General features: G+C 43.4%; 1 protein-coding gene across 1 annotated transcript in view; it reads right to left on the bottom strand.

Annotated features, from left to right (window-relative positions):
• Positions 1-698: 698 nt before the first annotated feature.
• LOC135564880 (5-hydroxytryptamine receptor 3A-like) overlaps positions 699-14,463 on the bottom strand; it is a 15,992-nt gene continuing 2,227 nt past the window's right edge. Inside the window, exons 2-8 of the mRNA XM_065010966.1 lie at positions 14,162-14,206; positions 13,968-14,074; positions 13,588-13,757; positions 7,803-7,924; positions 1,759-1,969; positions 1,370-1,548; positions 699-954 (exon numbers count right to left, since the gene is read on the bottom strand). Of these exons, the coding sequence (XP_064867038.1) occupies positions 718-954; positions 1,370-1,548; positions 1,759-1,969; positions 7,803-7,924; positions 13,588-13,757; positions 13,968-14,074; positions 14,162-14,206 (1,071 nt within the window). The 3' untranslated portion in view covers positions 699-717. The remainder of the gene's footprint in view (positions 955-1,369; positions 1,549-1,758; positions 1,970-7,802; positions 7,925-13,587; positions 13,758-13,967; positions 14,075-14,161; positions 14,207-14,463) is intronic.

The raw sequence follows: 14,463 nt of genomic DNA, 5'->3' as shown, positions 1-14,463 counted from the left end.
AGCACTACAGTCCCCATTACATGTATTCATTAGAGTTCTAGGCCTCTATTCTGGGGGATTATAGCACTACAGTCCCCATTACATGTATTCATTAGAGTCCTAGGCCTCTATTCTGGGGGATTATAGCACTACAGTCCCCATTACATGTATTCATTAGAGTTCTAGGCCTCTATTCTGGGGGATTATAGCACTACAGTCCCCATTTGAGTTCTATGCCTTTATTCTGGGGGATTACAGTGCTTCAGTCCCCATTACATGTATTCATTAGAGTTCTAGGCCTCTATTCTGGGGGATTACAGTGCTTCAGTCCCCATTAGAGTTCTAGGCCTTTATTCTGGGGGATTACAGTGCTTCAGTCCCCATTACATGTATTCATTAGAGTTCTAGGCCTTTATTCTGGGGGATTACAGTGCTTCAGTCCCCATTACATGTATTCATTAGAGTTCTAGGCCTTTATTCTGGGGGATTACAGTGCTTCAGTCCCCATTACATGTATTCATTAGAGTCCTAATTGCTAAATGTATTATTACACATATGACTGTCTAGTTCTAAACATGTTTAAATAAATATTGTTAAAGCCCTACTTAAGAATAAACACATCTATTTATTTTACCCAGAAACTCAAAACAACTAGCTTTTTGTTTGTGCTTGCAAAATTTCTGAAGACCCAAATACACCAATATTTTTTGAAATTATGGTTAAAAGCGAATAAAGAATTTATGACCAGAAATCTAATTGGTTGATCTTACATTGAGAACCAAAGGAGAAATATAAAATGACGACTGCATAAACAATGAGGACGGTGAGATAGATACAGAAACAGATCAAGTCCACTTTGTTGGCAAAGCGATGGTGTATAGCATTTTTCTGGTCTTGTGCAGCCATTTTGTTGAGAAACTTCACCACCTTCTGGAGGGCTGTATTCTTCTCTTCCTCTGAGGCTTTAATATCAGACTTGGATTCTAGACAAAGTAAAGGAGAGAAAAGGATAACCTATTATTAATATAACATGATTAAATAAAGATGTAAAAATTATTGACCTTTTTGTAAAATGACATAGTTTTCAGTGACAGATTAAAGATCAAATGGAGTAGCTGTCCAGACCAGCGTAAACGCCAGACAAATGATGCTAACAAGAAAATATGCTGGGAAAGACTGCATGCTTTAACTGCAGCTAAAGGGTAAGAATTAAAAGGTTGAGCATTAAAATACAACTTGACTAGTTTATGATGAAAGTCAGTTATGGGGTCCCCAGTAAAACTGGATGCAGTAACGTCATGACTTCATGGTCAGGTTATAAATGGTTGTATAAGGACGTTTTGTTAATGTCTTTGGAAACCATGAAAATATATCTTGCTCTGTGTGTAACTGAGGTGACAGAATAATGAAAATGTTTACCCTCTTCATTGTCTGTGTCTTTAAGCAGTGAGTCTTTGGACTTGGAGAGGCTGCAGGGCCAGAGAGTGCCACACTTAGCCAGGCGTGTGAGCACCATAGACTGCAACGTGCTCAACACCAGGATGACCAAACAGAAACAGAAGTGCTTTCCTATGGAGAACAACGAGAGAGATGTGTGAGTGTTATATGGATGCACTCTATACACACAAACACACACATTGTCATGTTGTGGTGGATTTTATATTGTACATTTGTAATAATAGAGTAATGTCTTGTATGATGTAATGTTTTATTGATGATCTAGGCTGTTGTGTTTTGTTGTGATGTAACAGTTTAACCCTGTTTAAACAGGACACTCACGGATGATGGGGCTGCACTGGCCTCCTCCAGGCAGTAGGTCGTTGAGGATGATGAGGAACATGATGAAGCTGAGAACCAGTGTAACCTTGAATGAGATACGCTCGCCCCCTCCCAGTGGCAGGGAGAAGCTCACCACATCTGCCACAATGATCAGTATACTGGGCAGGACCAGGGACAGAAAGGGGTTTTCAGACCGCATTTTCAGCGACACCTGTGAAGACAGATGGGGAGGCCAGACTGAAATCATTTGTTTTTCGAGTTCTTGCGTCTAAACGTAGAGCATTTGTTTAAGATTGAAAGGGAAGAGCATTACATTCCAAAATCAGACTTTGTCAGATGTTTTCAGAACTCAAAAGAAGCCTTATGTCAATGAGTCCACATCCTTCACCATCGGTTGTGCAGATCCTACTATGCCTTAACCCCAATTAATGGGAAAAGAAACGCACTGCAAATTTGGAAATGACATGGTGCTCAACTTTTTCATTCATTTGGAATTGTGGCATGTAGCTGGATCTACACAATACTACATAGCCTGGGAGGTGCATGCATGGATCTACACAATACTACATAGCCTGGGAGGTGTATGCATGGATCTACACAATACTACATAGCCTGGGAGGTGTATGTATGGATCTACACAATACTACATAGCCTGGGAGGTGCATGTATGGATCTACACAATACTACATAGCCTGGGAGGTGTATGTATGGATCTACACAATACTACATAGCCTGGGAGGTGCATGTATGGATCTACACAATACTACATAGCCTGGGAGGTGCATGTATGGATCTACACAATACTACATAGCCTGGGAGGTGCATGTATGGATCTACACAATACATAGCCTGGGAGGTGTATGTATGGATCTACACAATACTACATAGCCTGGGAGGTGCATGTATGGATCTACACAATACTACATAGCCTGGGAGGTGCATGCATGGATCTACACAATACTACATAGCCTGGGAGGTGTATGCATGGATCTACACAATACTACATAGCCTGGGAGGTGCATGCATGGATCTACACAATACTACATAGCCTGGGAGGTGCATGCATGGATCTACACAATACTACATAGCCTGGGAGGTGCATGCATGGATCTACACAATACTACATAGCCTGGGAGGTGCATGCATGGATCTACACAATACTACATAGCCTGGGAGGTGCATGTATGGATCTACACAATACTACATAGCCTGGGAGGTGCATGTATGGATCTACACAATACTACATAGCCTGGGAGGTGCATGTATGGATCTACACAATACTACATAGCCTGGGAGGTGCATGCATGGATCTACACAATACATAGCCTGGGAGGTGCATGCATGGATCTACACAATACATAGCCTGGGAGGTGTATGTACGTCCACCGTCTACCGAATAGCAGCACTGTAGTAACTATTACACTCAACTCAACGACTTGATTAGTGTAGTGTTAGCTAGCTACATAGTTGTCTTTGCTGTCTTCGTATCCAAGATAATTGTGTAGTTTAGAGTGTGTAGTTTTAGAGTGATTATCTTAACTTACCGAGGTTAGCTAGCCAGCTATTTGTCGTCCTTAACGTAGGAGACACTGCTAGCTAGCCAACGTCTACCGAATAGAACTTCCGCACTCAACAACCCGGTCGCATTCCGCTTCGCTCCACAGGTAGTATCACATTTTCATTTCATTACAGTACAACGGTTTGATTTGTTTGATCGTAGCTAGCTACATAGCTAGCTACATAGCCGTCTTTGTATCAAAGATAATTGTGTAGTCTAGAGCGATTTTCTAGGTTAGCTAGCCAGCTATTGTCGTTCTTTAACGCAACGTGAACGCAATCAACACTGCTAGCTGGCCAGCTAGCCCCCGAATAGCAACACTGTAGAAACTATCACACTCAACGGAACGACTTGATTAGTGTAGTGTCAACAACGCAGCCACTGCCAGCTAGCCTACAAAGTCAACACCGCAGCCACTGCCAGCTAGCCTACTTCAGCAGTACTGTATCATTTTAGTCAATAAGATTCTTGCTACGTAAGCTTAACTTTCTGAACATTCGAGACGTGTAGCCCACTTGTCATTCCAATCTCCTTTGCATTAGCGTAGCGTCTTCTGTAGCCTGTCAACTATGTGTCTGTCTATCCCTGTTCTCTCCTCTCTGCACAGACCATACAAACGCTCCACACGCGTGGCCGCGCCACCCTAATCTGGTGGTCCCAGCGCGCACGACCCACGTGGAGTTCCAGGTCTCCGGTAGCCTCTGGAACTGCCGATCTGCGGCCAACAAGGCAGAGTTCATCTCAGCCTATGCCCCCTCCAGTCCCTCGACTTCTTGGCACTGACGGAAACATGGATCACCACAGATAACACTGCTACTCCTACTGCTCTCTCTTCGTCCGCCCACGTGTTCGCACACCCCGAGAGCTTCTGGTCAGCGGGGTGGTGGCACCGGGATCCTCATCTCTCCCAAGTGGTCATTCTCTCTTTCTCCCCTTACCCATCTGTCTATCGCCTCCTTTGAATTCCATGCTGTCACAGTTACCAGCCCTTTCAAGCTTAACATCCTTATCATTTATCGCCCTCCAGGTTCCCTCGGAGAGTTCATCAATGAGCTTGATGCCTTGATAAGCTCCTTTCCTGAGGACGGCTCACCTCTCACAGTTCTGGGCGACTTTAACCTCCCACGTCTACCTTTGACTCATTCCTCTCTGCCTCCTTCTTTCCCTCCTCTCCTCTTTTGACCTCACCCTCTCACCTTCCCCCTACTCACAAGGTAGGCAATCGCTCGACCTCATCTTTACTAAATGCTGTTCTTCCACTAACCTCATTGCAACTCCCTCCAAGTCTCCGACCACTACCTTGTATCCTTTTCCCTCTCGCTCTCATCCAACACTTCCCACACTGCCCCTACTCGGATGGTATCGCGCCGTCCCAACCTTCGCTCTCTCGCTCTCTCTCCCCCGCTACTCTCTCCTCTTCTATCCTATCATCTCTTCCCTCTTCTCAAACCTTCTCCAACCTGATCTCCTGATCTCCTGATCTCCTGATTCTGCCTCCTCAACCCTCCTCTCCTCCCCTTTCTGCATCCTTTGACTCTCTATGTCCCTATCCTCCAGGCCGGCTCGGTCCTCCTCCCGCTCCGTGGCTCGACGACTCATTGCGAGCTCACAGAACAGGGCTCCGGGCAGCCGAGCGGAAATGGAGGAAAACTCGCCTCCTGCGGACCTGGCATCCTTTCACTCCCTCCTCTCTACATTTTCCTCTTCTGTCTCTGCTGCTAAAGCCACTTTCTACCACTCTAAATTCCAAGCATCTGCCTCTAACCCTAGGAAGCTCTTTGCCACCTTCTCCTCCCTCCTGAATCCTCCTCCCCTCCCCCTCCTCCCTCTCTGCAGATGACTTCGTCAACCATTTTGAAAAGAAGGTCGACGACATCCGATCCTCGTTTGCTAAGTCTAACGACACCGCTGGTTCTGCTCACACTGCCCTACCCTGTGCTCTGACCTCTTTCTCCCTCTCTCTCCAGATGAAATCTCGCATCTTGTGACGGCGGCCGCCCAACAACCTGCCCGCTGACCCTATCCCCTCCTCTCTTCTCCAGACCATTTCCGGAGACCTTCTCCCTTACCTCACCTCGCTCATCAACTCATCCCTGACCGCTGGCTACGCCCCTTCCGTCTTCAAGAGAGCGAGAGTTGCACCCCTTCTGAAAAACCTACACTCGATCCCTCCGATGTCAACAACTACAGACCAGTATCCCTTCTTCTTTTCTCTCCAAAACTCTTGAACGTGCCGTCCTTGGCCAGCTCTCCCGCTATCTCTCTCAGAATGACCTTCTTGATCCAAATCAGTCAGGTTTCAAGACTAGTCATTCAACTGAGACTGCTCTTCTCTGTATCACGGAGGCGCTCCGCACTGCTAAAGCTAACTCTCTCTCCTCTGCTCTCATCCTTCTAGACCTATCGGCTGCCTTCAATACTGTGAACCATCAGATCCTCCTCTCCACCCTCTCCGAGTTGGGCATCTCCGGCGCGGCCCACGCTTGGATTGCGTCCTACCTGACAGGTCGCTCTACCAGGTGGCGTGGCGAGAATCTGTCTCCTCACCACGTGCTCTCACCACTGGTGTCCCCAGGGCTCTGTTCTAGGCCCTCTCCTATTCTCGCTATACACCAAGTCACTTGGCTCTGTCATAACCTCACATGGTCTCTCCTATCATTGCTATGCAGACGACACACAATTAATCTTCTCCTTTCCCCCTTCTGATGACCAGGTGGCGAATCGCATCTCTGCATGTCTGGCAGACATATCAGTGTGGATGACGGATCACCCACCTCAAGCTGAACCTCGGCAAGACGGAGCTGCTCTTCCTCCCGGGAAGGACTGCCCGTTCCATGATCTCGCCATCACGGTTGACAACTCCATTGTGTCCTCCTCCCAGAGCGCTAAGAACCTTGGCGTGATCCTGGACAACACCCTGTCGTTCTCAAATAACATCAAGGCGGTGGCCCGTTCCTGTAGGTTCATGCTCTACAACATCCGCAGAGTACGACCCTGCCTCACACAGGAAGCGGCGCAGGTCCTAATCCAGGCACTTGTCATCTCCCCGTCTGGATTACTGCAACTCGCTGTTGGCTGGGCTCCCTGCCTGTGCCATTAAACCCCTACAACTCATCCAGAACGCCGCAGCCCGTCTGGTGTTCAACCTTCCCAAGTTCTCTCACGTCACCCCGCTCCTCCGCTCTCTCCACTGGCTTCCAGTTGAAGCTCGCATCCGCTACAAGACCATGGTGCTTGCCTACGGAGCTGTGAGGGGAACGGCACCTCAGTACCTCCAGGCTCTGATCAGGCCCTACACCCAAACAAGGGTACTGCGTTCATCCACCTCTGGCCTGCTCGCCTCCCTACCACTGAGGAAGTACAGTTCCCGCTCAGCCCAGTCAAAACTGTTCGCTGCTCTGGCCCCCCAATGGTGGAACAAACTCCTCACGACGCCAGGACAGCGAGTCAATCACCACCTTCCGGAGACACCTGAAACCCCACCTCTTTAAGGAATACCTAGGATAGGATAAAGTAATCCTTCTCACCCCCTTAAAAGATTTAGATGCACTATTGTAAAGTGGCTGTTCCACTGGATGTCATAAGGTGAAAGCACCAATTTGTAAGTCGCTCTGGATAAGAGCGTCTGCTAAAGGACTTAAATGTAAATGATGTATCTCAACGGAACACTACTTATGAAAGGTATAAAAACATCAGATACATTTTTATTTAAGTGTATTGTATTTTTCTCTGTGTAATTGTTGTTTAAGCTCTGCCCTTAAAAATAGATAACACAAACTACTGAAATCACCAGGAACTCTCACTAACCCATAGATAGAGATACTTTACTCAACATGACACATAAACTACTGAAATCACCAGGAACACTCACTAACCCATAGATAAAGATACTTTACTCTACATGTCACATAAACTACTGAAATCACCAGGAACACTCACTAACCCATAGATAAAGATACTTTACTCTACATGTCACATAAACTACTGAAATCACCAGGAGCTCTCACTAACCCATAGATAAAGATACTTTACTCTACATGTCACATAAACTACTGAAATCACCAGGAGCTCTCACTAACCCATAGATAAAGATACTTACTCTACATGTCACATAAACTACTGAAATCACCAGGAACACTCACTAACCCATAGATAAAGATACTTTACTCTACATGTCACATAAACTACTGAAATCACCAGGAGCTCTCACTAACCCATAGATAAAGATACTTTACTCTACATGTCACATAAACTACTGAAATCACCAGGAACACTCACTAACCCATAGATAAAGATACTTTACTCTACATGTCACATAAACTACTGAAATCACCAGGAACACTCACTAACCCATAGATAAAGATACTTTACTCTACATGTCACATAAACTACTGAAATCACCAGGAACACTCACTAACCCATAGATAAAGATACTTTACTCTACATGTCACATAAACTACTGAAATCACCAGGAACACTCACTAACCCATAGATAGTTGCGATCATCTCTTCCTCCTTTAGTGTTGAGTTCCACCTCCTCGGTTAGCCAGTCCCCACGGTTTGCACTAGTTTTGCTCACTTTCCCAAAGTTCAGGAACATGCCACATCCTGGAAAAGCAGATATTTGATACCAGTTCAGTCATTCAAAGATCATACCGTACGTAGCTTCACACCCCTAAAAATCTGTTGTTTTAGGGGTGTAAAGATTTACATTTTTTGTTCGGTTCATTTCTTGATATGACTCTTATTTTGGTTCTCAGAAGAATATGGAAAAATGACAACTTTTTTAAACGTATTTTTTTGTTGTTGAAATAATCAAAACAAAATCTATAATACTTCAGTGGTGGTATCCTACTGTAACACATTTCTCAGAGCCACTTTGGTGAAACAACCTCACTTTGATTCATTAGAAGCTGTTTGATTCATTCTGGTAGCCATATCCTTTGTTTGTTAGCGTGGGGTCTCAGAGAGAAGTGCCACATCATTTGAAAAATGCAATACAAAAAAATAAGTGTCCAAATCACCATTAAGTAACATCAAACTAAACATGGTTGATTTGGCCATGAAATGTTGACAATTGCCCCGATCACTCCCATTGATTTGTTTTGTTAGCGGTGGCTAAAGTTAGTAGTTGTTGTTCAGAGAGAACTGAACCATGGGTTAATGTTTCTCCAGGCCCATAGACTACTTTCAGGGTGAGGAACCATGTTTCTCCAGGCCCATAGACTACTTTCAGGGTGAGGAACCATGTTTCTCCAGGCCCATAGACTACTTTCAGGGTGAGGAACCATGTTTCTCCAGGCCCATAGACTACTTTCAGGGTGAGGAACCATGTTTCTCTAGGCCCATAGACTACTTTCAGGGTGAGGAACCATGTTTCTCCAGGCCCATAGACTACTTTCAGGGTGAGGAACCATGTTTCTCCAGGCCCATAGACTACTTTCAGGGTGAGGAACCATGTTTCTCTAGGCCCATAGACTACTTTCAGGGTGAGGAACCATGTTTCTCCAGGCCCATAGACTACTTTCAGGGTGAGGAACCATGTTTCTCCAGGCCCATAGACTACTTTCAGGGTCAGGAACCATGTTTCTCCAGGCCCATAGACTACTTTCAGGGTCAGGAACCATGTTTCTCCAGGCCCATAGACTACTTTCAGGGTCAGGAACCATGTTTCTCCAGGCCCATAGACTACTTTCAGGGTGAGGAACCATGTTTCTCCAGGTCCATAGACTACTTTCAGGGTGAGGAACCATGTTTCTCCAGGCCCATAGACTACTTTCAGGGTGAAGAACCATGTTTCTCCAGGCCCATAGACTACTTTCAGGGTCAGGAACCATGTTTCTCCAGGCCCATAGACTACTTTCAGGGTGAGGAACCATGTTTCTCCAGGCCCATAGACTACTTTCAGGGTGAGGAACCATCTAACATCAAGTTGTAAAATCATGAACTTCCCCAATAAGGCTAAAGCTTAAGGAGTAATCAAATAAGAATAGGGAAGATTTCTAGAGTGTTCTTGCTTTCAGCATACACACTAATAAAACACTGCCTCCTCTCATGGTGTTTCATACCGCTCAGAACATAGTGTTTGTCTTCCACCGGATGCTCTTTTATAACACCCCCAGTTCTCATGTCTATCGTCATGCAGCACTGCTAAAACCATTCACCCCAGTATCTGTCTATTTCACTCTGACGTGAACTATACGACACATAAAAGCTTGCATTTGTTATGTTGTTTATATAATTCTTATTCGTGCTTAACTTATTCATTTACCTTATTTAATTTGGGAGATAGCTTAAGCCTACATTAAAGATTGTCCATCGTTATCATTTACACAGGATGGTATAATGGTCATTTTTTTCCCCTCCTGAAAATTTAGCAAAAAAATCAAGGACTGAACTAAATCAAAATGTTTGAACCATTACACCCCTAATATTCACTGTGTCCAGCCCAAAATGGCAATTGGGTCTGCAGCATGCTACACCGGCCCAAACACACCTCTGTTACCACAAACCTGGAAGGGACAATGATGTATATATACTGTACAGTAGATGACTGATGGGGGGGCGCTGTGTTGAACCACCGTGCCTCCATCTTGGCACCCCCCAATTATTATATTTTTTAGGAAGCATTTGTTTTTGCTACATTTATTATTTTACAGACTCCATAGAAACACCTTGAATAACAGCTTCATACATGGATACACAGATAGTTTAGTGCCTAAAATAAAGGGGTTAAATACTATCTCCATATATTCTTGCATACATTTAAAAAAATAAAAACTTAACCTAGGCTCGTGAGAGACTCACCTTTCCAAACTGTTGGGATGCTACAGACAGAAGTTGGCATATCGGCTGTACTGACTTCAGACCAGTCCTGTGACTGTTGTGGGGGTCATAGAGCAAAACGGAGAGAACCGTCATATTCCTGAGAGTCTCATCTTAATAGTTTGATGGACAAACCGTATGGACTCTACAGACATTTTCGTGAGACGACCGATTTTCGGGATGTCTCATGGTCTGATAAACACCGCCCTAGCTCTGGCACCTTTCATCGCAGATGCGGAAGGGCGATATTGGCAGGCGCAGTGGATTGAAACGCATTTCATGGCGAAAAACATATCTATCTTAAATTGACAGATTTTTATGGGGATTATTATGCTAATTTGATTTCCACAGGGTCGTGGGCATAGATTTTAGGGGAGTTTTGAAGTATACTTTTTTGGAATTACAAATGTTACTGTCACCACAATAACAGAACAATACTTACATGTCATTTTGTCCTTGAAACATTTCATTGAAATACTGTAGAATTACATTCATTCCTATGGAGCACTGCTCCTACTGAGGAATGGCTTCAATGCCTCTCAATGGCCAATACATAGCATTGGCAATCCAGGGTTTATATACCCCTTGATTTATTCTAAAAAATAAATGTGTTGTGCAACACAACCAAGATGTGTTGCACATCTGAATTTTGGGGATTTTCTCCCATTTTTCCCTGCAGATTTTCAAGTTAGATGGGGAGCGGCGATGAACAGCAATCTAAGTTTTTTTCAATGAGATTCAAGTCTGGGCTTTGACTGGGCCACTCAGGGACTTTCACATTCTTGTTCTGAAGCCATTCCATCGTTGCTTTGGCTGCAAGTATTCACCCCCAGTCTAACGTCGTTTGCACTCTGAAGCAGGTGCTCATCAAGGATGTATTTGGCTCCATTCAATGTTCTCTCTATCTTTACCAGTCTCTCAATCCCTGCTGCTCAACAGGGTAGGGATGGTGTTAGAGGGTGATGAGCTGTGCCTGGTTCTCTCCAGACATAGTGGTTTGCATTCAGGCCAAAGAGTTCCATTTTTGTCTCATCAGACCACAGAATATTATTGCCTTATGCTCGAGTCTTTCATATACCTTTTTGCAAACTCCAGACGTGCTGTCATGCACCTTTTTCTCAGGAGTGGCTTCCGTCTGGCCACTCCTATAAACCCCAGATTGGTGAAGTGCTGTAGAGACTGTTGTCCTTCTGGCAGGTTCTCCCATCTCAGCCAAGAAACTCTGTAGTTCTATCAGAGTGGTCATTGAGTTCTTGGTTACCTCCCTGACCAAGGTCCTTCTTGCCCGGTTTCTCAGTTTGATTTGACAGCCAGCTCTAGGCAGAGTCTGGGTAGTTCCATATTTGTATTTATTTCCCAATGATGTTGACCACTGTGCTCTTGGAAACTTTCAACACTCTAGAAATGATTTTATACCCTTCCCCAGATATGCCTCATCACAATTCCCGGAGATCTACGGACAGTTCCTAGGACTTTATGGTATAATTTCTGCTCTGATATGCACTGCTGACTATGGGACCTTACATAGACAGGTGGATAGTGACATATCAAGGATGATCAAAGGAAGTTGGATGCACCTGAGCTCAATTTGTAGTGTCATAGGAAAGGGGTGTGAATAATTACGTAAATTCGAGTTCTGTGTTGTTTTTTTTAAATGTATAAATATGCAAACATTTCTAAAGACTTTCTCATTTTGTCATGATGGGATATTGTGTGTAGATGGGTGAGAGAGAAACAATATATTTAATAATTTTGAATTCAGGCCATAACAACAAAATGTGGAATAAGTCAAGGGGTATGAATAATTTCTGAAGGCACTGTACATCATTGGTAGGGAGGACAGTCAGGGAGCATATAAAACTCCAAAGATGACAAATGAACTGAATTGCATCATATGCGGAATTGCAGTAGGCTACACAGATTTAAAACATGATGTTTTAGTTAACATCTTGTTTTTACCTGTTAAAGATAGGGCTGACTACTGCCCCCTTTGGAGGAATTGCGTGCCCATAGTAAACAGAAAAAAAATCTGTCCAAAATTGCTAATATATGCATATAATAATTATTATTGAATAGAAAACACTTTAAAGCTTCTAAAACCGTTCAAATTATGTCTGTATGTAAAGCAGAACTCTCAGGGCAGCCATTCTCCCAAACTCTCTCTTGTCATCAGAAAAGTTGGCCCAACGTTGACGTCATCGCCCCCACCCTTCCCAAGCAGCTACAGACCTGGGAACAGTTTCTATGTCTTCAGCGCGATGTCTGCTTTCAATGGGGCTTGCCATTGTGAGAATTGCCATTGTGAGAATTGCGCGCCCACGAGACTTTTGGCGGGCTGAAACCTTCGGGTCACGCGAAAAAAAAGGTACTTTCATGCGCGCGTCGGCTCCAGAGCTCTCTTTCTTCCAGGATTGACCAAACGATGTCGGTGTTTCTGTTCGTGCTAAGGATTGTTTTCCACGTTTATAACATGCTAAAGCTTGATTCTGCACTTAGTTTGACCAGTTTAGTCGACATATAATATGTAATTTTGAAGTTTTGGTGCGCATCCACTAGAATTTTGGCTGCATTTCGACCGGAATTTGTCGCGTTTGATAACCTAAAGACACAGACTTCAAAACCAAACGATGTTTTTGGTAAGTATAACTCCTTCCATGTCTTCTGATGGAAGAACATCAAAGGTAAGGGAATATTTATGTGGTAAATTTGGGTTTCTGTGGACTCCAAGATAGAGGAGACATAATGCTAATTTCTGAGCGCCGTCTCATATTATAGCCTAGTGAATGAATTCTGTAACGTTAAAAATAAATGTAACACAGCGGTTGCATTAAGAAGAAGTGTATCTTTCTATCTATGTGTAGAACATGTATATTTAGTCAAAGTTTATGATGTGTATTGCTTGTTATCTGACGGAGCTATCATCATTTCTCCGGACATTTGAGTGGCATTTTTTGAACATGGTGTCATTGTAAGATTTATGGATATAAATTGCATATTATTGAAAAAAACATAAATGTACTGTGTAACATGTTATATTACTGTCATCTGATGAAGATTTTCAAAAGGTTAGTGAATTATTTTTCTTTTAATCCTGCGTTTGTTGATTGCATATTTTGTTCAATTTGGCTATTCAAATTAGATGTGTCTTCGGTGGTGGTTTGACATAAATATGTGCTATGTTTTCGCCGTAAAACATTTTAGAAATCTGACTTGCTGGGTAGATGAACAAGGTGTTTATCTTTCATTTGAGCTATTGGACTTGTTAATGTGTGGAGGTTAAATATTTCTAAGAATATTTTTGCATTCCATGCGCCACCGTTCCAGCTGAACGTGGGAGGGGTAGTTCCCAAATGGGAACCATAAGCCTTAACAGGTAAGATCTTTGGTAAGTATAGTGCGCAATAGCTGTTTAGCAGACAGAATGAGGATTGAAATGATGCACTTACCTTTAAGTTCCCATACATTGATGGCGATGGGGCAGAAATCTGAAGCGAAGGGGTAGTTGTACAGATTGACTTCACAGCCCACCACAGTGTTCATGATGACCATGTGCTCTATAGTCCCGTTGCTGTGCACCAGCAAGTCCTTGTTGCCGTGCTTCATCGTTGTTTGCACTCTTCAGACATGAGAAGTTAAGAACAGACTGAGGATTGATCTACTAAAACTGTCACACCTAAACATTTGGCCACTCCAAAAATAAATACTGTATCTCTATTTCATTTCTGTAGATGTTTTACTCACTATTTAGAAGATCATGTTATAAAAGGAATCCAGAATAAATATAACTTACTGGTAGGTTATTGTATTGTGTTGTAAGTGGACTCACCCATTAGTCACATGGAGTTCAGGAGTCCAGATTTTGCTGACAGGCAGGACCACCATATCATGATGATAGACTGATGTGTTCCATGATAAATCAGGGTCTTCCCAAGACTGTAGTGTATAATCATAATGAGTGGTATTACAAAATGGCACATTTACTTGAATGTTTCTGGATATTTTTTTTTTATGTGTACTTACCAACATGACTTGCAGATGACTCTCGAAGCGGAGATCCTTTGTGTCCTATTTAGAAGATAATAAGGCATAAAGACCAACGTTCTGTACATTCGCGTTCTATTTGTTGTGCTCGCTGCCAACGTTTTGCAGTGGTGGAAAAGTACTCAATAGTCATACTTGAGTAACTTTCTATTAAGGTATACTTTACTTTTATACTATACTTTTACTCAAGTAAAAGTCACCCAGTAAAATATGACTTGAGTAAAAGTCAAAGTATTTGGTTTTAAATATATTTAAGTATCAAAAGTAAATGTAATTGCTAA

This window comes from Oncorhynchus nerka, linkage group LG26, assembly GCF_034236695.1.
Source record: "Oncorhynchus nerka isolate Pitt River linkage group LG26, Oner_Uvic_2.0, whole genome shotgun sequence".
NCBI lineage: Eukaryota > Metazoa > Chordata > Actinopteri > Salmoniformes > Salmonidae > Oncorhynchus > Oncorhynchus nerka.
This window is presented reverse-complemented; position numbering and strand designations above follow the sequence as displayed.